At 40.9% G+C, this 23,803-nt stretch overlaps 1 protein-coding gene across 1 annotated transcript in view; it reads right to left on the bottom strand.

Moving 5' to 3' along the window:
- GLIS1 (GLIS family zinc finger 1) overlaps nt 1–23,803 on the bottom strand; it is a 511,250-nt gene that overhangs the window by 37,219 nt on the left and 450,228 nt on the right. Inside the window, exon 8 of the mRNA XM_060231864.1 lies at nt 21,489–21,639. Coding sequence (XP_060087847.1) covers nt 21,489–21,639 — 151 coding nt within the window. The remainder of the gene's footprint in view (nt 1–21,488; nt 21,640–23,803) is intronic.

Below are 23,803 nucleotides of genomic sequence, written 5' to 3' on the forward strand. Positions count from 1 at the left end.
GTCTGATGGGGGAACTCCTTTCTAGATGGCAGTGGAGGTGGCTAGCGCCCATGTAGACTGGGCACGAATGGGCCCTGGCAGGGGTTTCTTTGCTAATATGTAGCAGAGTTTAATGGTTTCCACAATCCACTTTGACAGGTGCTGTGAGGAGATTTGGCAGCCCAGTGTCTTGGTTGCATAAGAAACAAATAATGAGGGTGACCAATGAGAATCATGCAGGTAGACGGACAGTGCGTGACAGGCATCTAGTGTACGTATCTGGTGTTCTTCGTTATAGTGAGATGGCGGAAAGAAGGTAGGCAATACAATGTCAGCTAATAAGTCGAATCTGAAATGACTTTCAGTTATTCCATCTGGGGTAAACACAATATAGGGAAAATTGCATAGGAGGGCCAGCAGTTCCCCGACTCTGTGCAAGGAGGTGATGGCCACAAAAAAGGCTGTCTTCCATGCCAGTAAATGGGAGGCCCAAGTGGCCATGGGTTCAAAAGGTCACAGAGTGAGATGACAAAGCACCAGAGGGAGGTCCCAGGGTGTGGCTGGTCATCTTGCTGTTGGGAAAAGATGGATGAAGCCTTTCAGAAACCTGTTGGTGGAGGGATGGGTGAAAATGGAAAATCCATCCACTGAGTCATGAGAAGCTGAGATGACTGCCAAGTATACACGTAGTGAGGAGTGGCTCAGGCCTCTTTCGACCAGTGTTAGTGGAAACCCGAAGATCAGTGTTAGGTCAGAGTGTAAAGCTGGTTTCCCAATTGAATCACAGTATTTGGAGAAGGCCCTCCGCTTTGCGGTGTAGGATTTTCTGGTGGAGGGTCTGTAGCTGTTGAGCATGACATGGTTAATTTGATCAGCAAGGGTGGTCACGATAGTCTCCACACTGTCAGTTTCAGGTGAGGGATGTTGTGGTGGAGAACCTTCTCCCTGTGTGCCAGGAGTAGGTCATGTTCTGGGGGAAAATTGGTGCCAGTGTCCCTTGGAAAGATGGATCAGGGAGGGAAAACAGTGCTGTCTCAGCCACCACAGGGTGATCAGAATGCCTGTAGAGTGCTCCTCCCTGATTTTGTGTACCACTCTGTTTATGAGTGGGAATGGCGGAATAAGATAAAGGTGTTTGTGGTTCCATGAGTATAGGAGTCTGTCCAAGAAGAAGGAGACAGCAGAGAAGAACTCATCCTTGAGGCTGATTATAGTCTTTTTTCTCTCCACAGAACTGAGTCTAGGCAAGTTCGTAACAAAGGTGAAGAGGAAGATAAGTACCAACAAGGGAAGGAAAGAAAAACCGATCAGTGTGGCGGTCAGAAAGGAACTGGCGGAATCCTAGTGCCTGTCCCAGTGGAGCCCCCGCACATGGCTATTGAAAAGGGCATGAAAATCCTACCTTTTAGGCTTTAAAGTACTGATTGGAATCAGTGCAGGCGCACTATATCCCATCAGTATGAAGCACAGAGACCACAGAGAAGATGGGCCCTTTCCAGAGTTCTTTTGGCCTTTGTGGAATGACTCATCAAGGCCAAACCAATAACTAATACCATGCTATTTACTACCACCTGAATTGCATGATTTCCCACTGGCTGCTTACTACTGTTCAACAACAGCCAAACAACAAAAGCTAGTGTGGTGTAGTGGTTAGTGTTTCAGACTAAGAAATGGGAAATCCTGACATGGAATCTCACTGGGTAACCCTGGGCCAGCTACACACTTGGGGGTTTCTGAGAATAAAAGAAGAATAAAATGGAGATCAGAATGATGGAAGTGACTTTAAGAGCCCATTGGGAGGACAGTGGGGTATAAACGATGTAAATATATAATAACTGTAGCTGAAGATAGGGTTGCCAGTCTCCAGGTGAGGCTTAGAAATCTCCTGCTTTTACAATTGATCTCCAGCTGACAGAGATCAACTCCCCTGGAGAAAATGGCTGCTTTGAACGGTAAATCTATGACACTGTATCATGCAGAGGCCCCTCCCCAAACCCCACCCTCTCCTGGATCCACCCCCAAAGTCTCCAGGTATCTTCCAACACAGACCTGGCAACCCTAGCTGAAGATGTGGGGGGAGGATAAAATGTTGGTTCATTGATAGGTGGTAAGAGAAAAGAAAGTAGGGAAAGACAAGGATATGGTGTAAGGCCCCATGTACCCCTGCAAAGGTACACTGAGAAAAATATGTCCCTCATACTCCTTCACTTCCAATTCCTTCACAGTACAAGTGCCAGCCTTGTTTGGCCCTGAAGTGAAGCAGAATGAGGTCTGGGAGTGTACAGTATAAATTAAAATGGAATATGACCAAACAAAATGGTTCTGGCAGCAAACGGATGAGTCTGTGCTTGTTATTTTGCGAGGTGGCTGTAGGGTGTCTCCAGGCTACAGGTTTTCCCCCCATTTTTAAAAAAAGAAGTATTTCTACCTATTGTGGAGCCCACAGGGAAGGAGAAATCACTCCTTATCATAAAAGCCCAACACCTTTGGGTCCTCTTTCCTTAATCCTCTCACCTGAATTAATGGACCATTCCCACCATTGGGTAGCCTTTTCTCTCCAGCAGTCTCTAAGAATTTATTTATAACGGTCATAGACCAGCAAACAATTCATAAAAGTCCAATTCATAACCAATAAAAGGTGATATAAATATACAATAATTATTATACAATACTAAAATATAATACCACCTAAAATATACATAAAATACGAATACAGACTTTAATACACTTCCACTGAAGATGTAAAATTAGTGTTAAAACCAAGGATAAACTAAAAACCCTGTCTAGACCTCTTTGTTTCTTCCCTTAATAAATAAATTGTTTATTCACTGCCTAAGCCAGCATTTAAAGCAGTAAAATCATACAAAATTAAAACTTTGACCATAAAATCATACATAAAAGGCTTAAAATACTGTTATAAAACTACAAATATAACAAAACATGGCAGTTACAGCAAATAGATTGGCAAAGGTGTTTAGCCATTTCCTGGCTGAATTATTTTTTCCAACAATAATAGACTTTTATTGAAATGTGTTCACCTTACATACAATATATTACTCAAAGATGTCAATATAGTCAGGTGAAAGACAGTTTAACAACAGTAATAAACTATCAATAATATTACAATAATAATTATAATAACAAACTAAAATCAGGAGAAAAGAAATAATGAATAACACCTTATCTGCGGTGATCGACTAGAAGAATATATGGAGTGCTGAATTAAAGTAGTAAAATATCTTTGTATAATTTGTGCTTTGACATAGAGTTAATATAGACCAGGTCATTGTCCAGTTTCTCTAGAATTAGAAGCCAAGTAGCAATGTAGTTTGAATACGCTTGGTAGGGGTTAGTAAGATCCAGACCAGCTTGTATCTTGTCCAAAGCTATATGTTCCCAAACCTTGAAGCCAGCTGTCTAAAGATAGACTGCTCAATGTTTTCCATGACTGAGCAATGACCATCTTAGCTGCTGTTAGGAGTTTAGTTTAAAGGGATTTCTTTGAGGGATTACTTTGTAAGCCCGACCAACTGTTAAGCAGAATGGCATCTAGGTTGTCTGGGATGATGATGTTGGTTAAGTTTGTGAGATGAGCACAGACAAGATTCCAAAAAGGTCTGACCTTGGGACATTCCCACCAGCAGTGAATGTAAGAAGCAATGATTCCGCAGTTCCGCCAACATAAAGAAGAAACATTTGGGGATATGTGGGAAAAATGCTGGGTGTGTGTGTGTGTGTAATACCAATGGGCCATTATTTAGAGTGTAGCACCTCCTAAGCCCACATGGAGTCCCACATTGGTCCATGGATAAGATGACCTTACAGTCTTCATGACAGGGACTAGTGTATGATGGAAGTGAGAGCTCAGTTTTTGATAAGAGAATCTGATATATCTTAGAAATTAATCCCTTGTTTGATTTGGGTTGGTGAAGGATCAGATGTTCAAAGGACGTCGATGGTTGGGAAATGGAATCTTGTACTTTTGGGTCCGGAAGTAGATGGCCTAACTGAAAGCATTCGAACCATGGGAATGGGGATAACAGTTTTTTATCCAGTAGCTCTTTTGAAAGTATTTGTCTTTTGTTAGAAAGTAGATCATAAGGAAAATTAAACCGTGAGAACCTTCAGATTTTATAAGAGTTGGGTAGTCGGGCTGGAGGGATAATGATAGTTTATTCCATTGCTCCAGGGTGTTAAATACATCAGAAAAGGTAGCCTTATAGTTTACCTTGAGTAAATCAGAAAATCTTAAGGGGATTTTCAAGCCCAGATAAGACCAGGCATCTTTAACCCAATGGTACGGATGTGAACTAGAAATGAAATTCTTGGAATTAGATGACATTTTAATTGGGTATAAAATCGATTTGGAGGGGTTTACCTGAAGTCCAGATAATTTGCTAAAATCAGCTAGAATTTTGGAGAGTGCTGGTAAAGAATGAGTGGGGTCAGATAAATACAGGACAATATCATCTGCAAATAGGCTAATTTTAAAGGCATGTTTCTGGACTGTAATACTTGAAATTAGTGGGGAATTTTTCACCATGTTTGCTAAGGGTTCTATGACTAGAGTGAATAGCAACGGTGAAAGAGGGCAGCCTTGGCGGGACCCTCTAGTGAAATGAGAAGCAGGAGATTGTTGACCGTTAATTTGTAATATAGCTGAAGGATGAGAGTATAGAGACTCTATAACTGTCAAAAATTTTGGTCCAAACCCCATGTGATGCAGTACTTGTTGCAAAAAAAGGGGCTCCACACTGTTGAAAGCCTTTTCCATGTCCAATGCGAGGATACAAGAATCATATGGTTGGAATGAATCATATTGTTTTAAGTTAAGGGTCTGCCTGGTGTTATCTGTGATGTCACGATGTGGGATAAAGCCAATCTGGTTGATTTAAATGTATGAGCCTATTATTTGGTTGAGTGTAGAAGTAAGTAGTGACGTGAACAATTTATAATCGTTGTTAAGTAATGATATTGGATGATACGATTTGGGGTTAAGAAGATCCTTCTCTTTCTTGGGTATAAGGGTTATTTTCACCTGTGACCATGAAGAAGGCATGGCGCCTGACTCCAAAATAAGGTTATAGACATCAGTAAGGTGTGGAAGAAGAAGTGGGCCAAATTTTTTATAAAATTCTGATGGTAGCCCGTCCCTGACTGGAGATTTGTTGGGTTTAGTATTTTTGATAGCTTCTTGGACTTCCAGGGGAGTGACAAGTGAGTCTAAAAAACATTGATGCTCAGGAGTCAATGAGCCAAGGATGCTTTGATCCTGTAAGAGCTTGTTTATTGTGAGTAATGGAGGGTTCTTGGAAGCATACAGTTGGTTATAAAATTGATAAAAAATTTCCATTATCTTTTTGTTAGAAGAGTGTGTCTTTCCTATGTGGTCTTTAATGAGGTGAATGTGCCTTTCAGCCATTTCTTTCCTTAGTTTCCAGGATAATAACTTTACGGAACACGGGTGGTTGTGCCAGTATTTTTGTTTCAAAAAAAGTAAATTTTTCCTGATTCTAGAAGACTCCAGCAAGTCTAATTTTTTCTGCTCTAACATCAATTTGTGATAGATTCTATGCGACCCTGTGTGTTTGTGTTTTTGTTCTAAAATTTTGATGTTATCTAATATATTTTGTCTAATTTCTTGTTTTCTTTTTTTGTAGGCCGAATTCAAGGAAATGCATTTGCCGTGAATTACTGCCTTCATGGCGTCCCAGACGATGTCCTTGGCGATACCACAATCTGAATTGTTTTCAAAATAAAATTTAATTTCCTGCACCAGTTGTTTGCAAGCTTCTACATTTAGTAAAAGGGACTTGTTTACCAGTCATAGGAAGGTTTGTCTTGGGATGCCATGTTTAAGATACACTCCAACCAAGCATGGTTGGAGAGCGTTCTAAGGCTTATGTCTGTGTGGGAGATCTGGTTTATCAATGAAGATGAAATAAGGAAATAATCAATTCTAGTAAAAATGTTATGTAAAGCAGAAAAATAAGTATAGTCTTTTACGCCAGGATTCTGAATTCTCCATACATCCCAAAGGTCAAAATTTTTCAGGATGTCTTGCATTGGGGATGAGGGAGTTACTTTGGGGGGATTTGATGTAAATGTCCGATCCCACATGGAGTCAATTATATGATTAAAGCCCCCCCCCCCATTATGACCACTCCTTCCTGGAAAAGAGCCAGTTTGGAAAGAGTCTTGTTAATGAAGGTAAGTTGTGCGTTGTTAGGAGCATATAAAGAAACTAACGTATAATCATTAATCAGACCCTTCAGGAAAATATATAGACCATTAGGGTCGATCTCTTGTGCCAGTAATGTAAAACGTATTCTCTTAGAAAATCTGGATTTGGATCTCCCGGCAGCTGTATACTGCAGGTTGAACTACTTAGATCGGAAGATAGGAGCCTTAGTTGATTTTATGTGTCTCTCTTGTAAAAACAGTAAGTCAGGTTGTAGCTTAAATAGTGCAGAAGAGAGTTGTTTGGCCTTAATGACATTATTTAGGCCTCTGTAGTTAAGGGAGATTAGTTTTATATCCGACATAAGCAATTACGGGTATAGTCATAAACACATGCCTCGTCAGTGGGGAGTGAGTGGAGGCCTAAGGTGGGAAAACCAGTAAAAGAGTCTAAGAAAGTAGTTAAATCACAGGAAGTGAGAAACAGCATAAGCGTATTTCTTCTTCCTTTTTTGATGTGGTTCTGGGGAAAGTCTACAGTAAAACAGAGGCTTAACCTTAGTTTAGATATAACCCTTGTTAAGTATCAATGAATTAACTGGTGACTGAATCTAAATACCATAGTTAGGGTTATGCCCTTGAAAATAATTAAGGGGGGAGGGAGAATAGTTAGAACACAAAGTGGGTTAACAGCAGGCAAAAAAGAGATTCTATGTTTGGGGACTTGTCTGAGACACAAAAAAGTTTGCTGACTGTAAGACTAAAAAATTTGCTCTTAGTTGAGTTTCTTGTGTTATTTCTTAAAATTGCGAAGCCACAAAATGAAGGCAAAAATTAAACTTAAAACAATTGTAGGCCTCAGGGGTAAATAACCCAACCGTAAACTTCAGTATCGAATAATCTGTTTCTCCTCTTAAAACATTTAACAACTATAACAATTTAATCAACACAAATAATACTAGATTGATCATCATCTCACAGTAGAGAACAATAAACTCTTGATATACGTTACTTCAACTAGAACAAGCGCAAAATAATTTCAAAGTGGGGAGAGCTAAGGAAAAATGCAACCCGACTCCCCCCTTAGTAGTAGAAATTAGGGAAAATTGTAAACAGTCCCGTTCCCTGTAAAAAAAAAAGAAAGAAAGTTCAACATAGTGCTTAATTACAACGTCTATGGAGAGGTGATGTAACCTGAGCTGTGAGATTGAAGCTTAAATGTTGAAGTTGTAAGTCAGTGCCGCCGCCTTGATTTTTGAAATGAGGACAGATTGGGCTGCCAAGCAGCTCCAGCAGGACTAGAGTTGGTAGATTGAGGAGATTCAGTTTGTAGCTTTCAAAGAAGGTCACAGTTGAATGCAAGTCAAAAGCCGACAGGCACTGACCCTGGTGCACCACGGTGATCTGGGTTGGGGAGGACCATCGGAAATGAACCTTCTGTTCTGAGAGGCAGGTTAAGATTGGCTTCATTTCTTTCTGATGGAGCAAGGTTTCAGGTGAAACATCTGCCAATGCTAGTATTTTTTTTCCCCTTTGTATAGCAGCCCTTCTTCAGAGCGGACTTTTTGTAGGATCACGGTTCTGGTTCTGGAGTCTGGAACAGTAACCAGAATATCCCATGGAAAGTCTTTAGAGTTTGTAAAGTTCCCAAACGGTAGGCAGAATCTATGAGCGGGGCAACTCCATCTTGGAGGTTAAGAGTTGAAGCAAGCCATGTTGCAATACAAATTCCAATTTCTTGATTTTCTTCGGCTTGCTCTGGCAGCCCTCGGAATTTTAGGTTCATAGCTCTTAGTTTATTATCTAAAAAGAGTACCTTGTCTTGGAGCCATGTGTTCGAATGTTGAAGGCACTCCACCGCTTCCTGGGCATTAGATGCCATTTCAAACACTGTATTCACAGTTTGTGTTACCGCTGTTAAAGTCTCGTTCATTTTCTTGAGTTTGTCTTGAATGGGAGCTGTTGAAGTGGAAATTCTGTCAGCTATGGTTTCTTCGAGTTGCGCAATGGTATCATAGAAGGCTTGCGAGGTAAGGAGGGATCCATCTTCCGACCCAGCAGATTTACCGTCGCTGAATTTCCCTCCGCCATTTTATCTGCTTCGTCAGGTCGGGGAGAGTCACCCTTGCAGTTCTGGTGTGTAGGAAATAATTTAGTCACCGTTTGAGGTGTTAAAGCTGCTCTGTTTCTTCTGGAGTTATGTTTTTTGCTCCTACTCAGGTAATTTAAACGCGTTGAGAGGGAACGGGAAGGGTAAAGAGGTAGCTAGTTGGGAGTGTTTTCCTCAAGCGTCTGCCATGTCTTGAGTAGCGCCGCCCTCCCTTCTCCTGACTATATTATTAGAGTTTTCCTTATCCTTGTGGCAAGCCAGCCAAATTTTGCTAATTTGTATGTAACCTCAGGGTTCCTATCGCTAAGAAGATTCTTAAGGAGTTGCAATTTTTGGCTATTGGTAAAAGGTATGGCTGTGGAAAATGGAAGTACTTTTCGATGATCATTATCATTGCAGCTAGTGCAGAATGCAGCAGCCAGACTGCTATTGGGCCTACCTCGGTGGGAACATGTGCGAGCTGGGCTGCGGGAACTGCATTGGCTGCCAGTTATTTACCGAGTTCGTTACAAGGTGCTGGTTATTACCTTTAAAGCCCTATATGGCCGAGGACCTGTTTACCTTAGGGACCGCCTCTCTCCATATGTTCCCCAGAGAGCACTGCGATCCAGCTCACAAAACCTTCTGGAAGTACCTGGGCCAAAGGAGGCCAAACTAAAAATAACCAGAGAACAGGCCTTCTCTATAAAAGCACCCCAATGGTGGAACCAGCTGCCGGAAGAGGTGCGGGCCCTACAGGACATTAGCCAATTCCGTAGGGCGTGGAAAACCGCCCTCTTCCGGCTAGCCTTCCAAGATGAAACCTGAAATGAACACCATGTCATCACTAACATCAACAATTGAGTTAGCAATAAGATAAGATTATTTTAGATTGATTTTAGATTTTTATATTATGTAAATTTAATGATAATTTTAAATGGTACTGAATGTATAATTGTTTTATTGCTTAACATGGCTTTTGCCACATTCTGTAAGCCGCCCTGAGCCTACCTCGGTGGGGAGGGCGGGGTATAAATAAAATTTTATTATTATTATTATTATAAGCCTCACAGTAAAATATGACATGGACTAGAGATTTGATACCATCATTGCAGCAGGGACATAATCGTTCTAGGAATGACACCTTTTTGTATCTCCCCTCCACCACTGCTGAAGGGAGAACGTCCCACCTCATAAGAGTAAATGTTCTCCTATATTCATTGTTTCGGGGTCACCCTGTTGATTGGTTCTGTCAGAGCTCGCCATTTGGTTGTGCTATTGAGGTCATTTTGTCTGACAATGTCCAATATTCTCTGTTTCACTATCTCCCTAGCATTATCATAAATGAGAGAACTGAGATATTGTTTGGAAAGGCCGTAATAATGAATCCTGTCCTCTATGGCCCTAATCCATCTTGGTACCAACGTATCTTGCAGAATTAAACTGATCAAGCCCTTAGGAAAAAAACAGAACTGGATGGCCAAAATCCAAAGCCTCGCTTCTACTATAATCATGCCAATTTCTATCCTAATTAATGCATTCAGAATGCCCTTGGATACCTGGAGAACTGTTCTTAAAAATTTTGATTGAACACTCTCCAGTTTTTTGTAGTTTGTAGTGATGTTGATGGGGGCACTAAATGTCAGCTGGCAGAGGGATTTAGCCTTAAACAATCTAAGATCCGCAATTATGCATTTACCCCCTTTGCCCCAGTAGAATTTTTGGATAGTCCTCACACTCCTTTTGGCATTTGAGGTAATCATGTTTATATTGGTGGTTCTTCTTCCATTCACTTGAAACTTGACCCCCAGGTACTTAAAGCATGAAACTTGTTCAGTGGGAATAGAATTAAAGTACCAATGGTGTGATCTGGGTGTCTTTTTGCCAAAGGCCATTACTTTGGTTTTAGTGTAATTTACCTCTAGATTGTTTTCCAGGCAAGACTGAGTGAAAGCTTTCAAGGCTCTTCTGAGGTCTAAGGGAGTCCTTGAAAGTAAAACAGCATCATCAGCATAAAGGATGGTATATGAGGAAACAATTACAAGCCCACTTAATTTTGATATCATCCATAACTTACCAACTTGGCCTCCAGTGGGGTGTACAGAAATAAAGCAGCTCATTGATACTTGGAAGCCAGGGGAAAGCCCCACGCATTGATCTAATTCCACTAGAGCCATTTAAAATGAATGCAGAATTGTGGGCCCCAGTTTTGGCAGCTTTGTTTTCACAAATTGATCAATCAGGGAAAATTCCCAAGGACTGGGGAGCAGCTATCATCATCCCCATATATAAAAAAAGGTAACAAAGAAGATCGAAACAACAGGCCAATCAGCCTGTTAAGCATAACAAGCAAGCTATATTCTAGACACCTACTTCGGAAATTTAGAGACTGGCTTGAAAACGATTTTTGCCTAGGTGAGGAACAGGTTGCATGCTGTTGGACCACTTGATTGTAAAATATTCCTCAAACTCAAGTGTGTCATTATATGCTGCATTTCTAGACCTGAAGTCAGCCTTTGACTCTATTTCTAAGACCATCCTATGGGATAAATTAAGAGCCACCGATAGATGGTTGTTATTTCTTATTCAGGCCCTTTATGATCAAACAACTATCCGAGTCAAATATTCCCATCAAGGCTATTTGACAGACCCCATTTCTACCAACAAAGGGGTTAAGCAAGGATGCCTCCTGGCCCCCTACTTATTTAACTTCTATATCAATAATTTGGTGTCGCATACAAATAAACAAGAATGCCACCCATCAAAGCTAGGTAACAAACATATACGTAGCGGTGCTCACAATCTCTAAGATCATCAGCAAACATTAGCATTCCGACCTTCTTGGACAAATTAAATCAAGAAACATTAACAGTTCCTGCTTACACCTAAAACCCATCTCCTAGCCCCATTCTCTGAGCAAACATAGAACGTTACACTTTTGTATCTAGCACCTGGGAAACATTCAATTCACTCTCACTACACAATGGAAATCCCATCAACCTATTGTATAAACCGTTTAACACACCCAGCCATACCTTCAGGATACATTTTTTTGGTACAAAAAGAATCAACTTTGCCCATGCTCATTGTGTTGTGTGTACTAGATCCAACCACACACTCAAGATGCTGGCTGTCTTGCCTCTCCCCACATGGACTTCTCCATGTCTGGACAGGTAGATATGTTTTCCCTCTCCCCCTCATGCTCTCATCACTGCTATTATTTTCTGGTGGTCTTGTATATATGTTAGTTTAAATTCTGTTTGAGTGTGTGTTAAAATACTATCACCATCATTAAATAAAAATTCCTTTTCTTAATCACAATTGGTTTGGTGATTTCAAAATACATCTCTTTCTCTGTATAGTGAGTACTAGTAGACACTTGGTGGAATCCTGCTCAAAAATAGCACTTCTGGAGGTCTACCTCCACTAATTTCCCCAGAAAGAGACCTCTGCATTTTTAGCAACAATGGGAGCTGTCAGGAGGAGAAAAAAAGATATAGTGTAGAGATGTAGATACAGGGGAAAGTGACGTGTCATCTACAAGCCTTTGTGGGCTCCCCACTTCTCAACTTGGCCTGGCTTTGCCCAGTGTCCAGAAGTGTGTAGAGTTTTCTTAGACACAGATTGTGAAGGGGAAGGAAGGTGGGAAAGCTGAAAATGGAGGAGGGAGAGATAAAAATTGTTTGGCTGGTGGGTGGAAATGGAGAGAAGGAAGCAAGAAAAAGGGAGAGGCAATGGGGGCTTTCAGAAAAGAGAAAGATGCAGTAGTGGGGGAGAGAATGTGAGATACCCCTTGCAAGTCCTTGTGGGTCCCCTATTTATATTAGAAATTGGCGAAGAAACCTCCTGCATTTCTTAGCTGTTCATTCTGGAAAATAGTCCATTCCTAAATTATTTTGTATACAGAATGCATACAAATGTTACAGAAAACAAATTTATCTGATCATTGCTGGTCTTTGTTCACTAGATCTTACTTTCATACATACAAATGTTCTTTTTAAAAACAGATTCGTGAATTTTTCCTACATAATATTATAAGGGATCTTTGTAGAGTTGCCAGCCTCCAGGTGGGGCCTGGAAATCTCCCACTTTTACAACTGATCTTCAGTTGGCAGAGGTCAGCTCCCCTGGAGAAAATGGCTGCTTTGAAGGGTGGGCTCTGTGGCATTCTACCATGCTGAGGTCCCTCCTCTCCCTAAACCCCACCATCTCCTGGATCCACCCCCAAAGTCTCCAGGTATTTTTCTAACCTGGACCTGGCAACCCTAGATCTTTGGTCCTTTCATCTGCCAATACCGTTTTAGTTGAGATACTAGTACTTTTAGGAAGAAGGCCTGATGGGGATATTTAGTTGTAAATGAACAGTATTAATTCCAGTGACATCAATAAGCAAGGCTATATTCCAGGGGTGGCCAACGGTAGCTCTCCAATGTTTTTTGCCTACAACTCCCATCAGCCCCAGCCAGCATGGTCAATGGCTGGGGCTGATGGGAGTTGTAGGCAAAAACATCTGGAGAGCTACCGTTGGACACCCCTGCTATATTTTATGACCACAGGCAACTGTTATGAAAACTATGTATGTATTGTGATCTATTTTAGAAAGGGTAAAGGTTTATTTATTTCCCACTGTCTATAATGCTAACAGTGGTCCAAATGCTATTTGATTTAGTTGCTTTCTCTCACTGACTGCAAGATTTAGTTCTTAATGTGCACAAAAATGTTACTTAAAACAAAAAGAATCACCATGTGTTTTGCATTAAGAAAGCAAGACTTTCTATCTTGTGCCAGTTTCTTATGTTCTACCCACAAGCAGTATGTCCACAATCTGAAAGGCAGTACTCTTACAAACAACAGTGAAATCCAGATCGTTCCACCATTTATAGAACCCAACAGATCTTTCTGAATTATCTTTCTTTATTCTCAGTAAATTAGCTCATAAAGCAAAGCAGCTTGTTAAACTTTGTTCCAGCCTGTTCACCCAAAACAAAGACTGAGTAAACCACATTATACATAAAGATACAAATCAGGAGCTGCAGAAAAATTGCAGTATAAAAGAGTAATAAAATTATATTTTAAAATAGCCTCACTATCCATATTCTAAAGCTATATCGAGTGCTCTGCCACGAAACCAGAGTAACAGCTGTTCAAGTAAGGATTGAAACTTTGCCTCTTTTGAAATGGATCAACAACATCCAGTTGTCAGTCATTCCATTTATTCTCCTTCTAGCATCTATGTTAATTTATGAACAGACTTCCATTTTAGGGAAATATATACTTTCTTCCTTCAATATGCACCCAAACTTACTTAAACCTACATTAAAAGGCAGCACAAATCTGAAAGCAATATACTGTGGGGTGTTCCTACAAACCATTACTGCACTAGTTTATAAATAAGAGTCTTACAGACAAAAGTGCATAACTGTTGCCAAGCCTTTACCAGAAGGACTTGTTTTATTTCAAAAAGCCTTGTGACATGATACCCTTTACTATTTAATAATATGCAATATATGGCTCCAAACATTCAGAGACAGGCTGCCTCATGAGCAGCATTCCACAAATCCAAATGTGACCATTATTTACAAAATGCCATATCAGTGCTCATACAAAGTAGATATATAACAAGAATATGTGCAGTCTCTTTCCAAATCTAGATCAGGTGAAGTTGTCTTCCTTGCTTTAAATACACTCATAAGAACACTTTCCTGGGAGTAAGCCCCACTGAACAGATCTGAATATGATACTGAGTAGATCTGCTGTAACCTCTCTTACAGTGCAATCCTAGGGAGAGCTACACACTTCTAAGTCTACTGGAGTCGATGAGTTTAGATGGTTGTAATTCTCTTTAGAATCAAGATGGGTAGCTTATACCCTGCCACAAATTTTGTTAAATCTTTAAGGTGCTCTTTTCTCCTTAAAATGGCACTGTTGGTCATCTGAAATGTGCTTTCTGATTATGATACCTGATGACCTAGATTATTTGGGATGATACACTGATGGTTGGTGAGTGGTGGCTCCTACCTTGCTAATGATGGCCTAATTTCGCACCCTCAAATTCTATGAAGAAATGTACAAAATGTTCCAATTTATCTAGTGAAAGTTGGCCACCCTGGGATCAAATGTATGGAAATTCTTTCCAATTTGTGCCATAAACATACTTGTGTTTGCAAAAAGCAAACTATTTACTAGTAAACATAGTGCTTGGACACACTCATCCATATATCACTGTGAAATTTTCTAGTGCAGAAAAGTCTTATGATGGAGTGCTGTTTTCCATCTGTAGATGGCCACAAATCAAATTTTACTATCTTCGCAACTGGTGAAATTAAACAGAGGCTGTCATTATTTATGGTGGGGTCTGTAAGTAATGCTAAAATAACACTTCACTACCTGAAACAGTAAAAAAAAAAATCCTGTATCATGACAAGCTCCACTTTCTATGTGCCAAAATATTTCTAAATCAAACACTTCTCTTCTAATTAATATTAATATAAATTAGTATAAAATTACTTGATCCAGCATTCTGGACACTTCACATACTTCTTTATAGAAGAGGGGGAAAAAACCATACATCTCATACACAGCCAGTGTAAATATATTTGGTAATGAAGTCAGATTTTGTTAGAACATTTTCAAGTAAATTAAATAATTTTGTCAAACTATTTAAATGTCTTTGCAAACCATTTGGGAAAACTGAGCACTGCACTTGTTATTGACTTTGGCAAAGAATGATATAACAAGGGGGGCTGTTTAAAAAAAGGCTTTAAATCAAAATCTTAGTCTTCTGTCAAACATGAGTAGACTTCTTGTGCTCTGCTTCATGTAGCTTTTGGCTTCACACACCTTTGATGACTCAATCATTATTTGCTTTGATAGGAATGATTTTTGTTTGTCCCAAAGATTTAAATCCAGGAATCCAACCTTGTCATCATACTGGTTCACAGTGGAGAAATTTGGTGCATGTACTTAAAACACGGAGGCTGAGATAGGTGATGAGTGAGGCAAAACATTGCATGCTTGCCAGAAGTGTAAAGCTGCTCATATAATGAAGAATAGTTACAGGGGTTTGTTTCATTTGGGCAGTGTACATTTTTATCTGAGGGAACACAGGTGCATCACTGTTAACCTCTGGAATCTGATTATATTCTATGTTTGTGTTTTAACAATTTATTGATAACATATGGTTACAAAACTTAATTATAAAATTTTCTGTACTAACCCATATGATATTTCAATCCCCCCTCCCTCCAATGTTGACTTCCCCGAAGTTATAGATTTAAGTTCAATACTAAAGGTACTACTAACCGATCATTGTTCAATATTTTTTCTCATTAATACTAAAAAATTGTCCAATGTCTTTTTATATTCCACTCTTTCTCCATATATCCTTTAAATTTCTTCCACTCCTTTTTGAATATGTCTAAATCATAGTCTCTTAGAGTTCTAGTTAGTTTGTCCATCTCACTCCACGATAAAACTTTCATAATCCAGTCCCATTTCTCTGGTATTTTTTCTTGTTTCCACAGCTGCGCATACAATGTCCTAGCAGCTGAGAGCAAGTACCAAATTAAAGTCCTGTCTTCCTTTGGAAATTTTTCTAATTGTAATCCAAGCAAAAAAGTCTCTGCAGTTTTCTTGAAGTGGTAACCCAAAATTTTGGAGATTTCTTGTTGTATCATCTTCCAGTACTCTTTCGCTTTTTCACAAGTCCACCACATATGAAAGAAAGAACCTTCATGTTTTTTGCATTTCCAACATCTATCCGACATCTTTTTACTCATCTTAGCCAGCTTTTTCGGAGTCATATACCACCTATATATCATCTTAAAACAGTTCTCTTTGATACTCTGACAAGTTGAAATCTTCATCGAGTTCTTCCAAAGGTATTCCCACGTATCCATTTGTATTTCTCTATTCACATTGATTGCCCATTTAAGACTTTACTACTACTTCTTCTGTAGACCATTTCAATAATAATTTGTATACTTTCGATATCAATTTTTCATTATCTCCAAGCAGGACCCTTTCCAGTTCTGTGATTATAGTCTATGTTGATGCAATCTTATTATATTCTATATTGATGCAAACCAAGAGTGTCAAGTTAAGTTACTGGATGTAAAATATATAAATACTCAAAAGAAAGGCTAATAGCCTGTGATAGCCTGTGGCATCCATGACTATTTTTGAATTAATATGGCTTAAAAGAGTCAAAGACATGATTTTGATCAAACCTTGCACTTAAATCCACAGATAATTTAGATATCAAATGTATTTTAAATTGCTTTTTCTACAACAATACTTCAAATAGTACTGGAAGAAATACACTACTATAAGTCAAGTCGCCAGACAACAATATCACTTTTCCCAGTTTAAAAGAAGGTTTTAAACATAATTCTTTTGGAATTTCAGTCTTAATTTCTAGATATGTACTTTTTAGCTTGAACCAAGTTAGTGACACTATTTTTATAAGCTATTTTCATTATCAAGCATTGCTCCTTCACATGGCAAAAGGGAGTTGTTCTACCAGGCCTTTGGCTGAGGCAGCAGACTTCGAACCTTCTTGGTCTCCTAGGGTTGCCAGCCTTCAGGTGGAGTCTGGAGATGTCCTGCTTTTACAACTGATCACCAGCTGACAGAGATCAGCTCCCCTGGAGAAAATGGCTGCTTTGAAGGGTGGGCTCTGTGGCATTGTACCATGCTGAGGCCCCTCCCCTCCCCAACCACCACCCTCTCCTGGATCCACCCCCAAAGTCTCCAGATATTTTTCAACGCAGACCTGGCAACCCTACAGCCTCCCCTATCCACAGCATTGGCCTTAGTGCTGATCTACCATACCAAACCTTTAATGGCATAATAGATTCAGATAAAAATACACAGAATATAAAAATTTAAACATTGGAGATAAAATCAAAATAAAACCGAGCTTACAGATACATTCAAACATGGTCAGAATTAAATTTAAGGATGTCAGCCAGAAATTTTGCCACAGCCTCACTAACCACCCCCTCAGTATCACTCAATAAATAATAACAGGGTGGCAGAATAGACAAATCTGGAGAAAAAGAAAGCTTGCCAAATAAATCTTTACGGAGGTTATGGTAAAAAGAACAATCAAGCAATATATGCTGGATTGAGTCAGGGGTATTCGCTCCACAGGAGCAAAGTCTGTCGGCTAAAGGGACTCGCTGATATCTCCCTTGTAAAACTTTGGAGGGAAACGCGTTTAGTCTGGCCAACATAAATGCCCTGCGATGACTTGGAGTGGTTAGGTCTGATAGATAATTGGGCATTTTGCCACAAAAAGCATAAAGACCTAAGGAAGCTGGAGAGCAAGTATAAGGGAGAGTTGGCCGTAATTTCGTTTCCTCCAATTCCCACAGTCTCAGTTTAATACATCTGAAGATATATGACTCTTCAGAGGTAGAAAAATCATCTACCTCTAACCCCAATTGATTGAGTTTAGACAGAAGCACTGCTGTCCAGGACGAAATATATGGGTCTCTTTTCATACAATCAAGAAGGCTGTTGGGATCTGTTCTAAAATGAATTTTGAGCCTTAGTGCCAAGACTAACAACTTGTAGGAGACATTTTGGATTACATGCGTTTTACTGTTAAATTGACAGTTTGTTTTGCACTGGTTTACATTTGGTTTTGTATTCTGGTTTTTAATAATTATGTTTTATAGGTTGAGACCACACTGAGCCCACTTGTGGGGTAGGGCAAGATACAGATAAATTTTTAAAAATGCTTAGTCAGAACTGGTTTTAAAACCAGTTGCAAACTGTTCTGGTTTAGTACTCCCAACCAAGGCCAATGAACCCTAATCTGTTTCTAGCAACTGGCACTTTTAGGGGAAATTCAAATTAAAAATTGAACTCACTTGGCATAGGTCAGTTTACAACATATAAGGGGGACTAACTTAACCAAAATAGAAACCATTAGCTTTAGTGGGAATAACGAATAAAGCAACAGCTGCAACAACATATAGCTCTGAAAACCAATTTCTCCAAATGGAGGTCATAATATGTAGTCATCAGCATTGTGGTGATGGTGATGATAAAGGAAAAGAAAATACCAGTGAGAAGCAAGTGAAGGAAAGAAAGCCAAAATTATAAATATGCCTAGGGTTGCCACGTCCAATTTAAGAAATATCTGGGGACTTTGGGGGTGGAGCCAGGAGACTTTGAAGGTGGAGCCAGGAGATATTAGGGGCGGAGCCAGGAACAAGGGTGTGACAAGCATAACTGAACTCCAAAGGGAGTTCTGGCCATCACCTTTTCAAGATTCAGATAACGGCATGCCACTTTTAAAGTTCCTGATTCTCATTACTTTAGGGTTTGTAGAGTCTTTCGGGATCAAGTGCCATGTTCTACTGGAGAAAGTTTTCCTTCCAGACGTTTCGTTCTCAGCTGCGGAGAACATCCTCAGTGGCGTTGCAGCCGGAGCAGGTGCTCAGACCTTCTTGGCTGCTGTGCATTGAGTGGGGCCAGGGCTGCTGGAGAGCTGCTATTTCTAGGCTGGAGGGGGTGTGATGAAAGGGCAATAGGTTTGTGGATGTGCCCATTGTTTGGTGGGGCTTCCTGGAAGGGTAGTGATAAGGAAACTGGCTGTTGAATGTGACCATTGTTCTGTGTTAATTGCTGGGAGGGTTGGAAGGGGTTTGAGGATAAGGAAGATGGTTGTTGACTGTGCTGATTGTTCTGTGGAATTTGCTGGAATTTGTTCTGAGACTTTCTGCAATTTATAGTCTGTAGGGTGTTTTGCAGAGCTGGGTACCAAGATTGGTGGATGAAAATGCCTTCTTCCTTTCTGTTAAAATTGTGCTGGTGTTTGTAAATCTCAATAGCTTCTCTGTTCAGGCGGGTATGATAATGTGAGACGGTAGAAAGGACGTCAGTTCTTTCAAAGTGGATGATGTGGTCTCCTTCTTGAAGTGCATGTTCAGCTACAGCTGATTTTTCTGACTGAAACAAGCGACAGTGTCTCTTGTGTTCGGTGAGACGGGTGTTGATACTGCGTTGGGTAGTGCCAATGTAGACTGCACCACAGGAGCAGGGTATTTTGTAGACTCCAGGGGTTGAAAGTGGATCTCTCATATCTTTGGCCGAGCGCAGCATGTGGCGGATCTGTTATGTGGGCTTGAAGACTGTGTCAACATTATGGCGTTTGTGAATTGGCAAAATTCTCATTGGCCAATTCGCATTGGCAAAATTCAAGTTCAATTGCCAAGTTCAATTCAAGAAATATCTGGGGACTTTGGGGGTGGAGCCAGGAGATTTTGGGGCGGAGCCAGGAGCCAGGGTGTGACAAGCATAATTGAACCCCAAGGGAGTTCTGGCCATCACATTTAAAGGGACAGCACACCTTTTTAAATGCCTTCCTTCCATAGGAACTAATGAAGGATAGGGGCACTTTCTTTTGGGGCTCATAGAATTGGACCCCCTGGTCCAATCATTTTGAAACTTGGGGAGTATTTTGAGGAGAGAAACTTGATGCTATACAGAAAATTTGATGCCTCTACCTCAAAAAACAGCCCCCCCCCAGAGCCCCCGATACCTCCAGATCAATCCCCCATTATACCCTATGAGAATCGATCTCCACATAGGGAATAATGAAGTGCCCAGCAGACATTTCCCTCCCCCCCTCTTTCTGCGACTCTGAAGCAAGGGATTGACATCTCTACTCACGTGTTGCTGCCAACTTCTTCAAAGTAACACAGACACACCATCCCAAGACGAAGCCTTTCAATCAGAGACTGAAGCCTCCGGAGGGGGAAAGGCACATGATGGTGTGGGGGCGAGGCTTCCCCCTTCTGGTCAGCTGACTGGGGGCGGGAAGGAGCCTGGGAAAGCGGAAGAACCCCCCGCTGGGACCTGGGGATTAGCAAGCCTATTATGTGTATGGTATGAGTATATTAAGGCAAGGTCTTATAAGAAGCCAGAGAGGAATACATGCTGATATCTCCCATATAAAATTATCTGATGAAGTGTTCTTAGAGGAATGTATCTTGTGTAAAAAAAAAATAGTAGGGTCAACTTTTTGCTTTCTTAAATACTACATTTTTGTATTTCTGTTTAAAAAATACAAGAACTATTAAAGTCCCACTCATACTAGGCTGCTGAGCCCCAGAACTTTGATTGTAGCTCTCAATGTAATCACCTCTATTTTGTTCCTCAGTAAAACATGATCATCATCTGTGGCTACGATCTGAAACATCTACTCTTAACTATACTTTGGGGGTAAAGTGCTGCTATCTGTAATTTGTCTCTGAAGTCTCTGGGATTTTGTAAACAAAGTCTACTACAGCAAAATAATATGGTTCTTAGAAAAATCATTTACAATGTATATACATATTTCTTACCAAAGAAGAAATCCATGTAATTCCAAATATGAATTCATCACAGTTGAATGGATAACCTGTAATTAAGTCAGTAGGTCTAAATATGTGAGGTACGCCACTTTGAGGCACCAAGCACCTGGAAGGAAGGGATATGAATTTCCAGGAAGGGACAGGATCCATTTTGGGGAGGTGGTGCCTTTTTCCTCCCCTGCCAAAACTTGGGTAGAATGACTTAGTACTGGACCTTAACTAACTCAGTTGGTGGATGTGACTGCATTAGGGCTGCCAAGCCTCCGGGCTGGGCTTCTCCTGCCCTGGAGGTTCCCAATCTGACCCACATTGGGTTGATGGGGAGAACCTCTTCCGATGTTGCCGGCGTGATGACGTCACTCACAGGTACAATAGGTACCATAGAGTTTCCCCTCCCAAATTACTAGAATGTCCAGGAAGACCATAGAGTATTCCTGGAAATGCCTAGAGCGCTTGACATTGCCGGCTCGATGACGTCACTTGCAGGTGATGACGTCGCTTGCAGAGGACGCAAGGGACTTGGCAACCCTAAACTGCATCTTCACTGCTCATAGGTCTCAGTGGATTTGGAAATAAGTGGAGTTCAGAAAGAGCTTCTCTTTCTTAAGGTGTTTCTATACCTGGTTATAGAACGAAGAGTGATCCTGTTGATAATTTTTCTAATTAAAGTGTGGGCTTGCTACTCCAATTCACAGATCATCACATGCAGCACCTATTATGTACACAATTGTACGCTTTCCTCTGTGGAATACACATCTACAACTGGGCTTGGAGGTCCCAGAAGGTAATGTAAACTGAGAAAGATTATCTGAATTCAAAAAGTGTAAGGAACACTGCAACAAATAAATATCCAACTTGTTTTTGATACGTACCCTTCTCTAGAGCTTTCTGTAGGTGATACATGATGGTGCATACTGATGAGGGCTGACTCAACTGGATGTTGCCTTGAAGGCAGATCATGAGATGATGGCAAGAGACTGGGAGATGGTCCATTATGGTTAGTGCTGGAACCACTGTAGATGCCTAAGAAGGAAAAAAATAATTTGCCAGTAAAAATGGCTAAACCTCAGACAGATTGATAAGAATAGATGCGACTAATCAGGTTTCCATTTTCCTTTCCTTCCATCTGCACTTGTCTGAAACAGTGTTCCCTTTAAGCTGAGTTAGTGTGAGCTAGCTCAGTTTTTTAGCCTCTGGCTTACATATTTTTGTCCTCAGCTTGGAAAGGGTGGCCACAGAGCAAACGGATTTTTGCAGTAGTCAAATAGCTCGCTCACAACTTTAATCCCAGGCATGGCCAGCGGGTGGGAGTAGGCAGCTGCCTAGGATGCTACCCTGCCTGGGGATGCTGCCAGGCACTCCCTTACTTCCCCTTGCCCATGCAGAGCGCTCCTCTGAGCCTGCCTTGAAGGCAGGATCGGAGGAGTGCTAAACAGTGCAGTACGCTCTTTGGAGGCTTCCTTGCACTCATCAGTGCAATGGGAAGGTGTTGCTTGGCCACTTTCAACCCGAAAGCGGCCAGGCACTGCTAAAACAGTGCACCTCTAAAAAAGTGTGCTCGCTAGAGATTTTAAAGGAAGCCTCCGAAGAGCATACTGTAGGGGAAAGCGTTGTCATTTCCCGTCCCCCACTCGTCAGGCACCAATAAAACAGTGCACTCTTCAGAGGCTTCCAAGGAAGCCTTCAAAGAGCATACTGCAGAGGAGAGTGGTGGCATGGCAGCACTCTTGTGCGCTGCCCATCACTCCCTTGTCCCCTGCTCGCCCACTGTCGGTGACGTCATCATGCCACGTGCACACAAATGATGCACATAATGATTCCCATAGAGGGAACTTGAAGTGGGGGGGGCATAGTGCAGGGGTCTGCCTTGAGCAGCAGAGCCTCTAGCACCAGGAGCTCATGAAGCAGAATTTTTGCTCACAAGGCTCTATAGCTTAGAGGGAGCATTGGTCTGAAGAAGCATTTATTTATTTAGAAAAGTATTGTGCTGCCTTTCTAGAGTAAGCTCAAAACACCTTGCAAAATTAAAACAATAATAACACTGTACAATAATAAGTCACCAAAACCCCAGTATTAGCCAGCCAGGCACCAAAACATCATAAACAATGCGCTTCTCAAGAAGAGACTGTAAAAATTGAACAACTCTTACTGTAAAAAAGTTTTTCCTAATGCCCAGCTGGTACCTTCCCACCCTTAATTTAGAGCCATTATTGTGAGTCCTCTCCTCTGCTGCCAACAGGAACAGTTCCCTGCCCTCCTCTGTGATGCCCTTCAAATACTTAAAGAGAGCAATCATGTCGCCCCTCAATCGCCTTTTCTCCAGACTGAACTTTACCAAGTCCCTCAGACTTTCCTCATAGAGCTTGGTCCCCAGCCCCTTGATTATCCATGTTGCTCTTCTACGTACCCGCTCCATTCTATCTACATTCTTCTTGAAGTGAGGCCTCCAGAACTGCACACAATACTCCAGGAGTGCCCTGAGCAATGTAGTGTACAGTAGGACTATGACATCTTGCGATTTGGATGGTGTGCCTCTGTTAATGTACCCAAAGATTGCATTAGCCCTTTTTTGTTGCTGCATCACACTGGCTGCTCTTATTTAACTTATGGTCTATCCATACCCCAAGAGCTTGTTCACACACACAACTACTCAGAAGTGTATCCCCATCCAGTATGTGTGTTCCTCATTTCTGTTATCCAGATGTAGAACTTAGCACATATCCTTGTTAAATCACATTCTGTTCACTTTTCCAGTGTGTTCATATCTCATTGAATTCTATCTCTATTGTCTGGTGTGTTTGTTGCTTTTCCCAATTTGGGAAAACTTCTCCACACCCTCATTCATATTGCTTATTTTAAAAAAATAAAATAAAATAAAAGTACTGGGCCCAGAACCAAGTCCTGTGGCACTCCACTGGACATCTCCCTCCATTCAGATGAAATGTCATTGACAACTACTCTTTGAGTGCAGTTCTCCAACCAGTTTTCTAACCACATAACTATCATACCCACAGTCCTCTGGTTTATCCATTAGAACATCATGGAGAACCCTGTCAAAAGCTTTACAGAAATCCAGGAAAAAAATCAACAGAATTTTCTCAATCCAGTAAGCTTGTCCAGTAAGAAGGAAATGAGGTTGGTCTGGGAAGACCTGTTGGGACAATTCCATGCTGGATCACCAAGTTGG

Source organism: Heteronotia binoei, chromosome 2 (genome assembly GCF_032191835.1).
Source record: "Heteronotia binoei isolate CCM8104 ecotype False Entrance Well chromosome 2, APGP_CSIRO_Hbin_v1, whole genome shotgun sequence".
Classification (NCBI taxonomy): Eukaryota; Metazoa; Chordata; class Lepidosauria; order Squamata; family Gekkonidae; genus Heteronotia; species Heteronotia binoei.